We start from the raw sequence: 16,278 nt of genomic DNA on the forward strand, positions 1-16,278 counted from the left end.
TTTTTCTGACTGTCCATCACATCTTCCTGTGTAATGCATCGTGTTTCCCGCTGTTGAGAGGGGGGAACAAGCTCACTGATTTGGGGGCTTTACCTTGAACTGACTTTCATTGAGAAATCACACAGAGAAAGCAACTTGGAGAGGAAGCCACTACGTTACCAGAACAACACATGAAGACACAACAAAAATCAGTTGTTCTTTTCCAAAGGGCAGAACCCTCCATGTATTCCCCACGCTGAACGCACCACGGGTAGCGCTGTTCACATGCTACACAACAACATGCAACAAGGGATATCAGTAGTTAAACCATCAGGCACTGACCTTCACTCTTTGAGGGTTCATCCAGTGCTGGATGTCTTGCACGGTCTCGTTCACACGCAGGAGGATGGGCTCGTGACTGTGATCCAGACATGAGGTGGTACACTCTGCGCCTGCACAAACCACGGAGAGGAAAAAGCTAAAGGATAAAGCAAGCAGCCTCTGACCCTTTCAGCATCCTTCCAGCTGAAGGACAGGATTAGGGCTCGTTTTTCCTAAATTGCAATTAGCAGTCAACCATAACTATCACATATCTTCTAGGCACACATGAAATGCTGAGTACAACCCTGCATCTCAGCAGGAGTCTGGGGGGGTGGTAGATATTCCAGGGCCTTTCTGTATGAGCTGCCTACCTAGGTGTTTCTCTGGCTATTAACTCCAGGAAGGGGGTCAGGTTTTGCACTTTCAAATCATCAAGAAAACATGAATGTTTTTCCATTTCAACTGCTCTTTCAAGCAATGGGACTGATCAAACAGAGCTCGTCGAACTCATCTCACCTATGACATGACAAAAACCTACCGTTTGATCTGTCAAATTTACAGATTTTCAGTAATAATCTTTCAGAGGGTGACCAAGCCTAATGATACTGCAGACGAGCTATCACCTCAGTCCCACAGCCAACAAGAAGTACACCGAGAGGTAATGATGGCTTTGTTCACACATAAACCTGCTTTTTCTCTGATTAACTGTCATGCCCAGTGGGAATCCTGTCCTTGCTTTATTAAAACATGCTGTGATACTCTGCAGCAATATCCCAGAGCCCTGTGGTGACACAACCATAAGCCCCAGTGTGTCGGACCATTACCATTTCCCCCCTGGAAAACCACTCGTGAATGGCACAGCTGCTGCAAGCATGTCATTAGGATTTCTGCACTCCCATCAGCGCTGGGGGAGGAATTAATGTCCGCACCAGTTCGGAGAGCTGAACCTTTGGCTCAGCACACACCTCAGCCTAGAAGGGCCGATTAGGTGCCTGAGGAATTACCGAAGGTGTGTGGGATTCACAGTGACCGTGACTGGATGCTATTATTTTCCTCGTCTGCTTCTGCCTTCTCACGAACTCCCACGTGGAGGAGGCAGCAGGAAAGCCAGCGGGACGGTGAGCACTGGGGGTTAGTTTTGCTCTCCCGACGCACACGGCAGTGACCCTGCAGACCCACTGGATGAGGCCCGTTGACAGCCCCATTGGGACTGAGCAGAAGGGCATTGATCAGGCTTCCGAAAACACAAAAAGGAGAAGAAAACCCCAACGACCTGGTCTCAAAAGGTGGTGCTGAGAGAGCCTAACAAAGTGTGTGGTATGTCTCCATCTGCTGAGGATAAGAGCCAACGGCTGCTGTGCCCTCAGTGAGCTCTTCCTTCCTCTCTGGTGAGAGCCACACTCCCATGGAGGATCTGGCCCACGAGTGCCTTGCCTCCATGATGGCTGCATGTCCCACTCCAGGATTGGGCCCACCAGACCTGGCATGTGCTGACAGCCACCCCGGCAGGGCTGGGAGAGGACCGAGGCCTTGCATGGGCAGTTACAGACCCTCCTGCTCCCAGCACAAGATGCTCCCCTCCAAACTAGGAATTGGTGTTTCCCTCCTGGCAAAAACCTGGCCGGCCTCAGGTGGTAACCTCATCTCAAGGGTAAAACGCCTTGCCACATTAAGAGTCACAGCAGCCTGCTCCCCGCTTGCTCTCCTGCGCTCCACCATGCTATTTACGCTTACAGAAAGGAGCAGGTCGGAATTGTTTTGATATATGATCTGTAATTGGCATCATTACAGAGCGGTGATCTCATCCAGGTCGTGTTCTCCTCCCCAGGGAGGGAACACAAGGAGGCTCGTGGTCCCTCGCATGGCTGCAATATAATGAGGGAGCCACACACCGAGGAAATTTCTCCAAGTTCAAAGGGACAGGCGGGAGGGAGGAGGGGGCTGGCAGGGCCTGGGAGCGGGGCTGCGGGAAGGGGCCTTGCGGGTCTGTGTGGAGCCAGTGCAGCTCTGCTGGCAGCCCTTACAGCAGGGAGACCTCAAAAACAGGGAATGAATGCACAATACAGTACAACTCGGTGTGAAGTCTATCCCTCCCTCTGCCTGGGGGACACGAGGCAAAGCTCAGCACAGGAAGTCATCACCTCTTGCGGATCAGGCACCCCATAAGGTAGGGGTAACACATACCCTTACAACAGCTCCAAAACAACTGTCATACTATGAGGATGCTCCGCTGGTCTCATATTCTTCCTGGAGACCTGAACTGTCCTGGCACTGCGTTTCCCTGCTAGCTTCCTGGGCTCTGTGTGTGGCTGAAGGAGAGGGACATTACAGGATGTAGGATGCAGGTATAGTCTCTGTAGTTTGAGAGCTGAATGTGTCTCTGGCATAGTTTGCTGTGCTGGCTGCCCATTAAAACCAGCTGGCCAATAAAGGACACAATGAAACTGGAAGCACTGCAAGGAGCAGGCAGTCAGAGCATGCTCCATGATGCCTGGCCTCTCAAAGCTTCACGTTTCCTCAAAGCAATCCCTGAAAAGTCTCCCACAGCAGCCTCTCACTCAGGCAATCAGGTCCACAGGAGAAGGGAACTTTAGGGGCTGCACCCTCCTTCCTTCCTTCCTCTCCTGCCCCTGCTCACTGGTCCCTGCTCCCATCTGAGCTGCATCCCCCATGACAGATGCCTGGGGCTGATGCTCACAAACCTATGCCATAGCCGCCGGCGCACTGCAGCTTCAGGTGGCTGTTGAGCTGTGTGGGCAGCGTGCACTGGCCCTGCATTTCCCTGCAGAGATGAAAGGAGCCGCTCCAGGTGCCATCCTTCCGGCAGTGAATCACGTTGCTTCCACGGCCCTGGAAATGAGAGAAGATAATGAGGATGGTCACAAAAACAACATCAAGGACAGGCTGAGATGTGAGAAGTGGGCAGAGCTGAGCTGGGAGCAACATTCTGCTGGAGCTGGAAGGGCCCCAGGTTGGGACTGCCAGCCCTGGGGCGCAAGAAGGAGTTTTATTCCAAAGAATAAAACACACACACGTGCCTCTTCTGTGCAGTGCAGTGTCTTTACAAGACCCTTGCAAGGTCTCTACATTAAAACGGACCCACGCTGGTTGTGATAAAAGTCCATTCCCCCCAATCGCCTTCCTTCTCCTTGTTGAGAGGTTTGTGCTGAACACAGACAACCTTTTCCCTCTTCCCATTTTCTAACTAGTTGCATCATCTTTATCTCAAAAAAGAAAGAATCCCCAATGGCCATCTGAAGGAGGAAGGAAAGAAGGACATGAGCAGGGATGCTTAGCAGGGCAGAACGTGCTCTTTAGAGCTTGGCTGCCTTGAGTGACAGCAAGTGAAGAGGCTGAGACAGACACACACAGAGGCAGGTGGAAAGGAGAAAAAAAAAATCCTCTGGTGTGGGAACTGGCAAGGAATAGAATATGACATTTCTCTTATAGAAAAGATTCTGTGTATGATACTGAAGAATGAATACCAAAGTCCGAGGGGAAATATCATGCCCTTTAGAAACAACAAAGGAGTGCACAGGCAATCTTTTGTCAGATCCATCCTTGTGGCATTGGGGATTTCTGCACAAGCAGTTCTGCAGGATCTCGGAGCCTGACCACCATGGGGTGATGTGGGACATTCAACAGGAGGATGTCTGGTGTGGCTGGGCTCCAAACATCCTGCCGGGGGCCTTGCTGGGTGGGAGAACTATGCAGGATCTCTGCTTCTCCTCACCCGTTTTACATGCCAAGCATGTCTCCTGCCATCTACCCACACTGCTTGAGGAGACTGTGCTGGGTATCTTTGGGAATCCTTTGGGGTGCTGCCTATGCTGGGATCCCAGCAGGGCTGCTGAACTTTTTGTAGGAACTCTTCTCCACGACCCACACTTGTTGTTGCACAGGGATCTGCAGAACACCCCGGTACCAGCGTGGAAGATTGTGCAGCCTTCAGTGCTAAGTCTTGTCCTTAATATCCTAACACCTTCTTTGCCCAGCATTGTTGATAAACACTGATGTTTGGTGAGATGAAAGTGGCCTTACCAGCAGACTACTCTATGGGACCCATTTCCCCTTCTCTAGACATCTGGCCATTGCCAGAAGTAAGAAGAAAATCATATGAAAGGATAATGGACCAGATGGACTCAGGGTGTGATCCAGCATGGTGACTCTCACCTGAGGGCCCGTTTGGCAGAGACTGATTAATTTACATCTGACTGTTCATGTGATTTGTGCACAATATTCGGAAATGGAAGACCCTTGCTTTGGGTGCCAGGGGATGTACCTGCTTAAATGACCATTACATTCCTGGTGATTAAGAGTTGCCATATGTACAGCTGAGTAATGACCTTTCAGAGCAGTGACAAATTCAGGAAGAGATCACTAAGTGATAATTGAGCACAATTTGCTGGTTTAGCAAGTGTAGAGCACTTCCATTGCAATTTGCATGCCAAGGTTCAAGCATGATTTTTAAAGGTGAGCCATGAAACCTGATTTATGTTCCTGGAGCTGGCTGTGCTTGAGGGTACGATTGTATAGTTTCTGCAATGTACTCAGAGATCCCAGGGTATCTATTGCTATAGTAACGTACTGTCCATCATTCCCTGACCTGCAAAATCTCTTGTGAAAATCCCTGCTGGGTTTCTTGCTTGGATGCAACGTGCATTATCACCTTATATAGCTGAGAGAGACTTAGTGGGGTTTAATCCTTAAATAATTAACACCTCTCAAGTGGTTCTGACTTGTGCCAGGAGTCCTCCCTCTTTTTCTGTAGTCTATTTTCTGGCATATCTGGAAATACCTTTCTCTGCAAATCCCTTTCTCAAGATGTTATCTGCTCCTTTGCTCAAGGTGCTTTCACAGCTGAACAGTCACTACACTCTTCCTTAGAGTGGATAGAGACATAGCTTTCCGGAGCTCGCTTCATTATTGCTGTAACCCTGACTCCACTGCTTGCTCCTCTTCGTGTCCAGTTCATTTAAAAGCAAGCACAAACCCGTTATGCCAGTTGTCTTTACTCTGATGGCCCAGTTTTCTTTTTCCCTGCACTGGCAACAATAACACATGCTCTTCAGCTACACTGCCCAGTCTGAGCAAGTGGTGGATGCGCAAATTCACAGAGCTCCCACCCAAAGTGCACCCACCTATGCAACATCTCACTTCACAAGGCTCATAACCTCAGGTAAATTTTATCCAAGGAAGTGTTTTCCAGGTGTCCTGATGGAAAACCCCAGGGCTCTGCCTGCTGTCCCTGTGAAAAGAGCTGGCTAACCTGGCAGCGAATGGGGAAGCAATTGGCTTTTAATGCTTGGAGTAGGTACCAGAAGTGTCTTTCAGATCACTGGCCCTAGGACAGGGCTGGTCCCTTTTTTAATAAGCCCTTAATGATATTAGCAGGGCTTTGACAGATCACTCCCTGCTCTCCACAGCACGTGTAGCGGCAGCTTCTACATCCCCACTTTCTCTTCCCAAGTGTCTTAAGCAGCAGCAGCAATTCTGGGAGAAGTTAGTTATCTCACAAACTATCATTACCTCTGGTGATGAAAAGTAAGCATTTCAAACATGATACTAAAGGCCAGACCTTCTCGTATCAGTGAATACAGGTCCTAGGAAGCCAAAGCAAAAAGCTGATTTATGCCAGATGAGGATACATCCTCTGATGCCAAATGACACCTTCGCAGCCAGAAAAACCTCAAAGTTTAGAGAGAGTTCACCTGAACAGCTGTAATCCCTATAAATTATCACATGGTACATATACATATAATGATAATGAGAAAAAGAACTGGAGAGAAAAGCAAAGCAAAATGGAATGAACAACTGGCACGAGTGCAAGTAACTCATATCCTACTTACTTTCGCTCATTATTCCTTATTTTGTAGTTAGATCATAGAGCCACTGAGGCAGATTTTTTAGGCACCGATTGTCTGGAAACAGTATGTCACTCACTGCTAGTCCTCCATGGGTAACACTTAATACCATTGCTACTATCATAAAAAAAGTGTTTCCGGGCTCTTCGCAGTAGCTCTCTCCCTCTACTTTAATTATGCATTTCCCTTCTCCATTTCTCTGTCTCTGGTTTCAGAGGAGCTCAGTGGCACTTGGCCCCTCCAAGAGCAGGGTCCTTAGGGAGCACGGGATAAAACAACGCTTGTATGGGCTGAGCTAATTTGGATAAAAGAGACTCACCGATGCATTGTCATCATCCTCACACTTGATCCGGCACTCGCTGTTGAACTGGAAGCCGTTGGAGCACTGGTAGAGCCCGTGAAACTTGGAAGGTGGAGGGTCGCAGGTAACAGGCACGCAAGCGCCCGGCAGCCACGTGCCGTCTTGCGTGCACTGGATCTTAAAGGCTCGCCTTTTTGTGCAGAAAAAAACAAGACCCTTCAGTGAGTGGCTGAGTCAGCTAAGAGCCTCTTAAGCCTCTGAGCTCTGCTAGCAGGTTGCCGGGGTTGGGTGTGCTTGAGCTTTTAACACTTGGGGAACAAGTCGTGAATCTGCGTCATGAGGTCTCTGAGCAAAAATAACGATTATTTGCAAAGCCAACATTGAGCTGCCCAGCCTAAACTCCTCTTTTGGCCTTGGACACATCTCCCAAAAACTCTGCTTCCCAGGCTTGCGGGCTGTGGTTGGTTTGAAGTGGGTTTGTGCAGAGTCAGAAGCATACGATAGCACTAACCCTTTCCTGCAGAGTTTCAAAGGGGACTCCCCAGGCTGCAAATCAAAGGGGTGTTTCTGAGGCACATCTAGTTCCTGAGCGCTGGTTAGGATTTTCAAAGAAGCCTAAGTGAGCTAGGTGCCTGAGTCCCCTTGAAACTGCACAACTACCTGCACAAAGGAATTGCCCCAGGACATTCCCTACAGCACCTATACTCTGTTATAAACAGCCCATCCCTTTCCCAAAATCACTTTAACTCCTGGCTTTCTGAATCATGCTGACTGCATGGCATTACTCTTTCACGTACTTTCTTGCTTTTCTGGAGGATCCAGGGACATGGTAACCTGGTTTGCACTTGTACTTGCAAAACGAGCCCACTTTGTGCTTATCTTCTCGGCAGCGAGTAGTCTGGAGATCTGCATTGGGGACGATGGAGGGTGCTCGACACATCAGCTCACACAGGGCCTCTGGAAAAGACCACAGCCCATCCTCCATGCAGGTCAAGTTGCTGTTGTTTCCTGAGAAGAACAGTGAGCAAAGTTAACAATGTTCAGAGGACTATTTTTTTTTTTTAATGTCATTACTCCCATAATATATCAAAAGCCATCTCAGCTGGTTTGACAAATTCAACTGTGTATGTCCTATGCATTTTATTTTTCTAGATGATGACATTAAATCATTAAGGACTCTGTTTTCAGACGACAGGCAGACAGTGCTTATTTCAGGAAATGCTATAGCATAGGGGAAACCACACTGGCTTTGTATTTTGCTCTTCTCTGAAAGGAAGCTTGCTTCATACATCAAGCCCCTCCTCTTCAAAGTCATGGCATTAACAGAGGGTTTGGTGCCATTACATTCTTCATCCTGCTTCTGTGTTATATCTTTTCCCTGAATCTGTCCTTTTTATTTCAATTTTGAGCCTTTTGGAGCAGCATCTGTTAGTATTAGAGTCACTACTCCAACACAATGAGGAGCCGTTCTCAGCTGGGGACTCTCAGTCCTTGGGGACTACTGTGATAAATACGATTCATAATACTCATTAGAGACTCATTTTCCCGAGGAAGCTTTCTTGGCCAACACCTCAAAGGTAAAAGGTACAATAGATCTATTTGCCTCTGCTATGACCTACTTGACTTCAGAAGGTTAAGCTAAAAGTAGCCTAGTCTCAGTGTATTTTACATTCTTTGTTATTTTATACTGTATCTTGAAAAGGAATAAGCTTTTCCTAAGAAACAAAACACAGCTATGAGCCACTAACCCTTCAAAAATCCCTAATACTCTCTTGAAATCCCTGAGCATTGCTGCAGGAACTCTACTCAACCCACAAGGCATATTTTCAACACTAAGCCAACTTCGGATTTATCCCAAATAATACTGACAAACTGCTAACCCCTGAGCAATGCCATCTCTCTGAGAGGGAAGGTAGACAGCCGGGGCACGGCGCTGGAATTCAAAGAAGAAGAAAACAAAAGGCTCTGGAGGGCTCAGGAAGGTATGTGGAGGAGCCCTCCTGCCCTACCCACAAAGATAAGAGAAGCTGCACTAAATCAGCCCTGGCTTTCTCTCTCCCCTCCCCAACTGCAGATGATTGCAGAGGTATTTTGTGCAGAAGGGAGCTCTTTTCTAGAGCACCAGCATGCGCCTCTGCTCTGACTCATGCAGGGGCTCTGCAGACCAGCCGTGGTGATATCATACTTGCCACTGCAAAGTGATAAGCTGTAACATTACCAACAGTGGCTGTCATGACGTCAGTGATTGAATTAGGCATGAGTCATTCGAACGCCATTCTCCAGAAGCTTAGTGGCAACCTCTATTAGTCATCACCCATGGCTGTACACCAAATGGTGCCTTTACCTCACAGCTCACCGAGTTTGTGGACAAAAGTGAAGTGATGCTACACACCACAGCTGCAGCCCCTGACCTGGGGGTTGGTTGTCATCCCTCCAGCTACCCCCGATGGAGTCATCAGCTGAAGCTCTTCTTGGTCATGATAAATACTGTTATTTTCACCATCCCCTCGAAAATATTCCAGGCATTTTCAAAGATAAAACACCTCTTGTTGAGGATGACCCTCTGAGGGTATGAACAGAAAAAAGGAATTCTTGGATAACAGTCCCCCCTTTGAGTAGTCTGAACTTTCACTGTGTGTTGGCTGCTTGTGGTTACCCTTCTAAGTCAGAGTTAAAAGAATGAAGCAATTTGGTTATACATGAAGAAATCAACATATCCTTTCACTGAGATGACGCCTCTTCTGGGTTTTGTAACACATCCTAGCAGGAAAGGTGATACCACATGTTAAAAACAAACCATATACAGCAGTTGTACCTGAACTGACAACAGCAGTTAAAATTACTCCACTACAAGATGACAACTTAATTTGGCTCTAATGTTCCTTCAAATTAATAATGATATCTTTTCTTGCTTCCTGAGGACCAGATCAGAAAGGGTAATGTGCCAGTGAGCAGAAGAGTTGATGGTGCTGAGAAGATGATGGGGATGATAGCAGAAAAGCAGCAGGGAAGAAGATGGGGGAGAAAAGGAAAGAAGGTATCAGAGTGTGTTATTTTTAAGAAAGAAAAAACTGTAGAGTCCCAAACAGGAAGAGGAGAGAAAGGTCAGAGGTAGAGCAAGATGAGTGTGGAAAAGGGAGAGGTGATAAGTGGATTAGGAAAAACAGTGATGGGGGACTGTACCACTGGGACATGGGACTTTTTGGTCTTCTCCTGCCTTTCCACATACATGGAGGAGGCACAGAAGGGAACAGAAAACAGAGACGGCACAGGAGAGAAGATGAGAGAGTTCAATTTGATTTATCCCCATGACTTTTCCGTGTTTTGGTTGTATGGAAGCAATATTCACTGTCATTACTGCCTGGCCAGCCGTGATCAAGAAAAGGTCAAAGGAAGGTAATAGAGAGATGCAAAGGAACTTAACTTCTAATATAAATAAACCTTCCCATAGAGTCTCATAATTCTTCATACTTAAAATATCATGAATAATTCTAAAACAACAGCAACAGTAACATACATTACTAGAACAGTGTGTGCTAGCTGTGCAGCTATCCCTCCATCATTGCATGGACACCCTCCCTTACCTTTCAGAAGAGCAGGAGGTCGGCAAGTGAAGGAACATTTCTTGCCAAAGGTGGTGCCCTCGCTGCAGTTGAAGGTGGCAGGGTAGACATGGTACTGGTCTGGGATACCACAGTCCACGGGCTCGCAGGTCACCTGCTTGTTCCACTTCCCATCCATGCAAGTCATGGTGATGCTGGACTCCATCTGAAAAAGACACAGGTCTACAGCCACCACCACCCACAAGGGAGAGATCAAAACAATTTCATGCCTAGTAACAGCCATTCCTTTGGCTCACAAGTTGAGCAAAACCAGGCCTGACCGCTGCCATCATCATTTGGTCAGCAGCTACTACAATCACCAAGGTCCCACAAGTCAAGTGTCATAGGACCAGGATGTATTTCTGTCACACAAAAGTGTTTCAACATAAAGAGCAGAGTACAACAAATAATCTGAACTCTTTCCTGCATCACACCCTGAGATAAGCTGGGAAGCTGCTGCTCTGCCCCGTGATCAGAACGGAGCATGCAAGGCTGAGTGGTGTGGAGCTGACAGCCACCCCAGACCCCTGTCACCTCTGCAGTGATGCAGCTACTCCAAGGGGATCCCCATGTACTTGGGAGCAGTCGAACTCACTCTTGGGCCTGACGCAAAAGCCAACCTGACATGAACGCATTGGGACTCCTACCCAAGGCTCTCTGAGGGGTGTCAATCACCCTCAGATTGGGGTACCAAGGGAGGTGGCCTGGGTCATGTCAACACTGTGTTCAGACACTGACAGCTGCTGTCACAGCTTCTCCTGTCTGAGTCCCCAGAGGCTCCAAATGAAATCTGGGCCCTGCTGCCCTGGCACTGGGGTGTGTAAGCCCCAGAGATGGACTTTGTCCTGGAGGAGTTTGCAATGGACAGACCCAAGAGCATCCTGCCTGGCACTTGAGAGGATGAACAGAGTCAGTGCCTGCGTTGTGACCTTCCTAACGTCACTCTGCTGTCATAGCTAAAGAGAAGCTCTGAGATGTCAAGAATAACCCAGACGATGCAGCAGGCGGAGAGCCTGAGTGCTGGGGAGAGAAAGAAAATTAAAAATAAGGGGGTTTGAAGGGGGGTAAAGGAGCCACCCGTCCAAAGCCAAGATGAGGAATTTACTGGTTGACCAAAGGACAAACAGATGTTGGCAAAGAGAACAGAATAAACAACATATCCACTTTCTAATTTAAAAGGGAAAATTACCGAAATCTAGAAGCGAGGATACTGAAAGTAGGATTCCTCCCTCCAAACCAGAATAGAGAGGGACAAAAGAAAAAGAAACATGAGAATCCCGAACACAAGAAGGGGAAGATACCAGAGAGGAATCTGACCAAGCCATAGAGCAGCACTCCTCTGCCTCCAGGGAATATTTTTATTCAGGACTGGTATGCTCACAGGAGATTTGCGCCGACGACCATTGATCTGGGTTTATAAAAGGAAGGGGAATTTTTCTAGCACACATCAAAGGGACCTGGATTCCCTTTTTGCAAAAACACCCTAATGGTTTCAACAGAAGTTCAGACCTGTCTCCCTTTGATATATGGTTGCATTCAGAATGGAAAAAGCAGTCCCAGAGCTGAGAAACTGGACACTTCCCAAGTGGGCACAAAACCCCTTTTCTAGACCGTGGAGTTTATTTAAACAGGGAGCACTGCTGATGGAAAAACTGTCTTTTCTACATATTTAGAGTAGCACATTCTGTGATTCTTGAAGCATTCAGGTGAAGTGACACTTTGTGTTCTCATTCCCAATCATTTTGTTCCCCAGTGGCTATTTATTCTGCCTTCCTTGCTTATCCAAGCACCATTAAATAGTATATACATTCAGCAGAGAGTTGATGACTTGAAGATCCCTGTGCTTCCAGGAACTTCGGTGCAATGGCTACAGGAGAAGCAATGATACAGTGTATCTCCACACCTATGCAACACACATGCACAGGAGCATCACCATCCCCTCTGTGCTCCAGGCTGGGCTGCTCCAGCACTCAGCAAAGCTTCCTTTGCCCTTTAGAGATGCCAACATGAAGTAACGCTCCAGCATGCTGGTGGCTGGCCACCTCGGCAGCAGGAGGTTAAAACATGAACCCAAGCTCTTGATGTCAGGGTCTATCCAGAAGTTATGGAAAATACGTGGGTCTTGCACTGTGTCTTGCTGGATGTTGTTGGATCCACACTAAGCACAGGGAAACTCTATCAGTGATAGGAGATTCAGCTTCAAGAACTCAGTTAGTATTGGTGTGGTCTGGTTTAGGAATAAAGGATCATTACTACTAGCTGATGCTGGCTGCTGAGACACAGAATGGGGTTACCCTTCAGCCGTACCTCTACAAAACACCAAACAAGCAGTGCAAATTCAGAATCCAAACTAGAACACCACGGTTTAAAGAGAAGCAGTATCTGTGCATGACAGTCACACCTCAGAGAAAATGGGCAAGAGCGTTTTGCCCAAGCTAACAATTGTGACAGGATTTCAGCTGCAGCCTTGGTCTTTGTCAGCAGAAAGCCACAGGATGCAACAGCCTGCTGGAAATGCAACGTGCCCGGGGTCACTCCCTTTGGAAGGGATCCCTCCTTACAGCCCTGCTCCCACTGCACTTCGTTTCTGCCCTTGTTCTAGACCTTGATGTACAAAGTATAATCAGCCTCTCCATGTTTTCATCTCTGGGTGTTTCCCCATGGAACTTCTGTAACAAAAACACTAACCAAATGGGGAAGTGTCACCTTCTTCCAGACCCGTATGGCTTTTCCTCTTCCTGGCACACTGGCAAGGCCGTGCCCGTGCAGAGAAGCTGTGCCCATGTGGGTAGGACCCAGGCTTCTCAGCTTTTTCCTGTAATTTGTTCCACACTTTGTATGATGGGAGCTGAGGTTTTCAAGGTCAGACATAATAATGGCACATTTCAGAGCATGTCTATCATGTCATCACTTCAAGCAATAGGAGCACATGCATTTCTGCAGCAGAACATAACAGAGAACGTTCCCCACAATGGAGACAAAGACTAGTGACTTTGAAAGCACAGAGGACAACCCTAACACGGAAACCATTGCAGATGGCACCCACCAGCTTTCAACTTCTTCCTGCTGCTATGTCCCACACGAAGGTGGGATCACCGCAGGGCAGGACCCCAGGCTGCTAAGCAGAAGCCCAGCTCTCCCCACCACAGTGAGCACCTCGGGGTATTTCCGATCAACAGCCCAAGCAGTGCTGCCTCTGGATCCAGCCCTGGGTCTTTGTGGCAGCATCTGCATCTCCCAGCTGAAGCCGAAGCAGGCACGTGCCTGTTTCGCCTGTCTGATCTGACAAGGTCACCCAGCTCACAGCAGTCCATACGAAGCACTTGGCTTTCTCATCTGGTTTATTAGCTGTCACTTTGGGCACTTTGTGCTGCTTTGACTGGCATCACAGCAACCGCTTCCCTTCATGTCCTGCCTTCCAAAAGAGGCTTACGCAAGGAGGGAGGGTAGGCGAGGAGGAGAAAAGGCTGGGGGGTGGCAGGGGGGAAGGGCCTCCAAAGATACAGTGTGCAGTACAGTGAAGAGGATGCAAACTCAAACAAATCTGGTGCCAAAAAGATTTGTTTCTTGGGACTTTTAACAGCCTGGGAGAATTCATGTCTCCTTCCTGCTGCCCAAGATCCCAGTCGTCTCCTTCTTCAAGCGATGCTTCACGTGTGAAGTTTCCTCTCCTTAAAAATGAACAGCTGTGCCCTCCCCTCTAAGTATTCTTCCACTTCTGCCCACTACTGTGCCTCTAATTGAACCCACATGAGCCGCGCTTTCTTTTCCTGGCATGATTGATGATGCCTTTGCACAACATTAGGGAGCTGCTGGGTTTTAAATAACACCTCTTGACCAGAGCAGCAGTGGTGGTAGCTTCAAGGAGAGATGACAACATGTAACTGAATGAACGGGGTTTTCAGTGAAGGACAAGGGGGAGGAAAGTTGGGAAAGACAAAGAGGCAGCAGAGAAGAAAGAGAGATGGAGTTGTTGCAGGGGGGTGAGAAGAAATCTGGGAGGGAATGAAAACGTCCTGAGATCATCTTTGTTGTGAGAAAGATACAGGAAGGATTTTGCTCCATCGCTGCGCAAACCCATTTTTGTGGTTGTTGCCAAAGTCCCTAGATGAGGGTGAGAGAGCCCAAGAGTCTGTAAACAGCTCAGCTGTTTTTTTTTATTTTCAAACAGCAAACAGCTTCTACTGCTCATAGTGCTGACGGTTTTTAGGGTTTGGTGATTTTATGGAGTTTTAACAGAATTTGGGAATGGGAGCTTCTCAGAGAGCAGAGATGAATGAATTTTTTGCCCTAAGACTGATTAAAATGGTGGCTTCAGAAGACACAGAGGCCAGAAAGTGCAGAAACTGTTAAGAAGATTTTCAAAGCCCCTTTAGATGTAAAAGATTGATTTGAAATGTGACTTGTGCCCCTACATCTCTGAGGTGCTTTTGAAAATTTTGCTTTTAATTCTCTGTTCACCCTCTTTTTCCGTCCTTCAGTGAAATACTGAAGACAAATGTGGTTCAGATGCTAAACCAGGGTGTTTTCACCAGTCTGGCCATCATCTTCCTCAGCATGCAGTGGTGATAGATCACTGATGTTTGTTCTACTCTTTTGAGACACTGCAAAATTTCAGACTCCTTCCTACCTAAGAGTACCTACACCTGCATTTGCAAAGCTATTTTCTTGCCTCATCTTCCTCATGCACCCACCCTCCAACCCCCATCAGTTATATGAGAAAAAAAATAGCTCAGGACCCTCAAATAAGTTGAACAGGGAAAATACTCAACTAAAAGACAACAGTGAAATAGCCAACAGCTTTGTGTAAGGTTCCTCAATCACAGCAGAAAGTCCTTCTGACCACAGATAGCAGCCCACATGTCCTACCTCCTCCCCAACTGCTTGTGATCAGAAGAGGAGCTGAAGATGGGAAGCAACTGTGGAAGGAGCACAACGCAATTCACTACAACACAATGCAGGGAATCCAAACCACAAATTCTAGATTTTCTTGGATAATTCATTTCTTGCCTACATGTTCCACAAGTTCTGGCTTAAAGCACTTGACACAAAGAAGTAAAAGAAGACAATAGTGAAAGGAACTGTCCGTTCCTTTTCAACAGATCTCCGAAGCACATGAATAAACTTTTAAAGCATGGGTTTCATGGTATCTTTAAGATGCTCCCCTCCTTCCCTGATTTGAACAGTGAATGCACAGCACAGAGCAAAACAAAGCCATCGGCCTCAGGGGTTTTGTTGGTGGAAAAAGACAGCGAAGTGCAATAGTAGACCAGGGTGAGAGGAAGCGTGTTGTAATAGGCAGTGAATCACGTTACCTAGGGGTGCTAAAATCCCCCACTCCTGTCACATGAGTCTGATCAAGGCTCTGAAACCAAACTTCTCAGAGCAAAACCATACGTGGTAGGTTGAGCCTCCCCAAAAGGTACTTCACAGCGCTGGTGAAACATGTTTAGGCTGTTTTATTTGGTTTGGGATTCCTGTGTGCTCAAGGTACGGAGCCCTTCCAACGATTTCCTGGTTCAGCCATTGAGGCTGGATTGAGAACTTGTTTTCTGTTCTGTAAAAGTGCTCAGCTGGAGCCGGGGTTCTGGTGCTGATGCCAATTAGGGTGGAAGAGGCCCAGCTTGTGGGGTCCTGTATTTGTTTTGTAATTGAGTTGAAAGGGCTGACTCATTCCCCTCCCCTCAGTCTCTCCCCTCTGAGCTGATGAAGAACACAGCATTTCACAAACACAGACCGGCTGCCGAGCGCGGCTGCCTGCCCCAGCCCTCCCCGGCCCCAGATGGGTGTGCGGTCCTGACAACGTGAGGAGGTGCCCATGGGGGAACCCTCCCTTCCTGTGTTGTGCTCATGGGATCTGGCACTGTTAGAGATGAAGAGCACAAACTGGGGTGCCTGCCCTGCACCCACGTGTCCCGTGCACCCCACTCCCAAGGACATGACAAGGCTGGGCCATGCTGCCTGTACACCTTGTCCACCTCCCCCAGCACAATGGACCTGTGTTTCTTTTAATGTTTAAAGAAATGGACAGTTTTCCTGAGTACCCCACTCCCTGCATCAAGTCATGCTGCTTGTGCAAGACAGGATTATTACTGCATGGCTTAGAGGAGGTGGGGAGCACTCCCTGGCCCACTTGGCAAGTGTTTTGGTGCTTTGTTTGGAAGCAAAAAGGTTTGGGTGCTTTTTCTGCCCCCCGATACCATGTATTTCT

General features: G+C 47.8%; 1 protein-coding gene across 1 annotated transcript in view; it reads right to left on the reverse strand.

The window, feature by feature from the left end:
* PAPPA (pappalysin 1) overlaps window positions 1-16,278 on the reverse strand; it is a gene marked incomplete at both ends in the record, with an annotated part of 177,702 nt that overhangs the window by 22,056 nt on the left and 139,368 nt on the right. The window contains 5 exons of the mRNA XM_084272503.1: window positions 322-431; window positions 3,003-3,150; window positions 6,484-6,655; window positions 7,263-7,473; window positions 10,050-10,233. Of these exons, the coding sequence (XP_084128629.1) occupies window positions 322-431; window positions 3,003-3,150; window positions 6,484-6,655; window positions 7,263-7,473; window positions 10,050-10,233 (825 nt within the window). The remainder of the gene's footprint in view (window positions 1-321; window positions 432-3,002; window positions 3,151-6,483; window positions 6,656-7,262; window positions 7,474-10,049; window positions 10,234-16,278) is intronic.

Source organism: Gallinula chloropus (genome assembly GCF_964237585.1).
Source record: "Gallinula chloropus genome assembly, chromosome: 18".
Taxonomy (NCBI): domain Eukaryota; kingdom Metazoa; phylum Chordata; class Aves; order Gruiformes; family Rallidae; genus Gallinula; species Gallinula chloropus.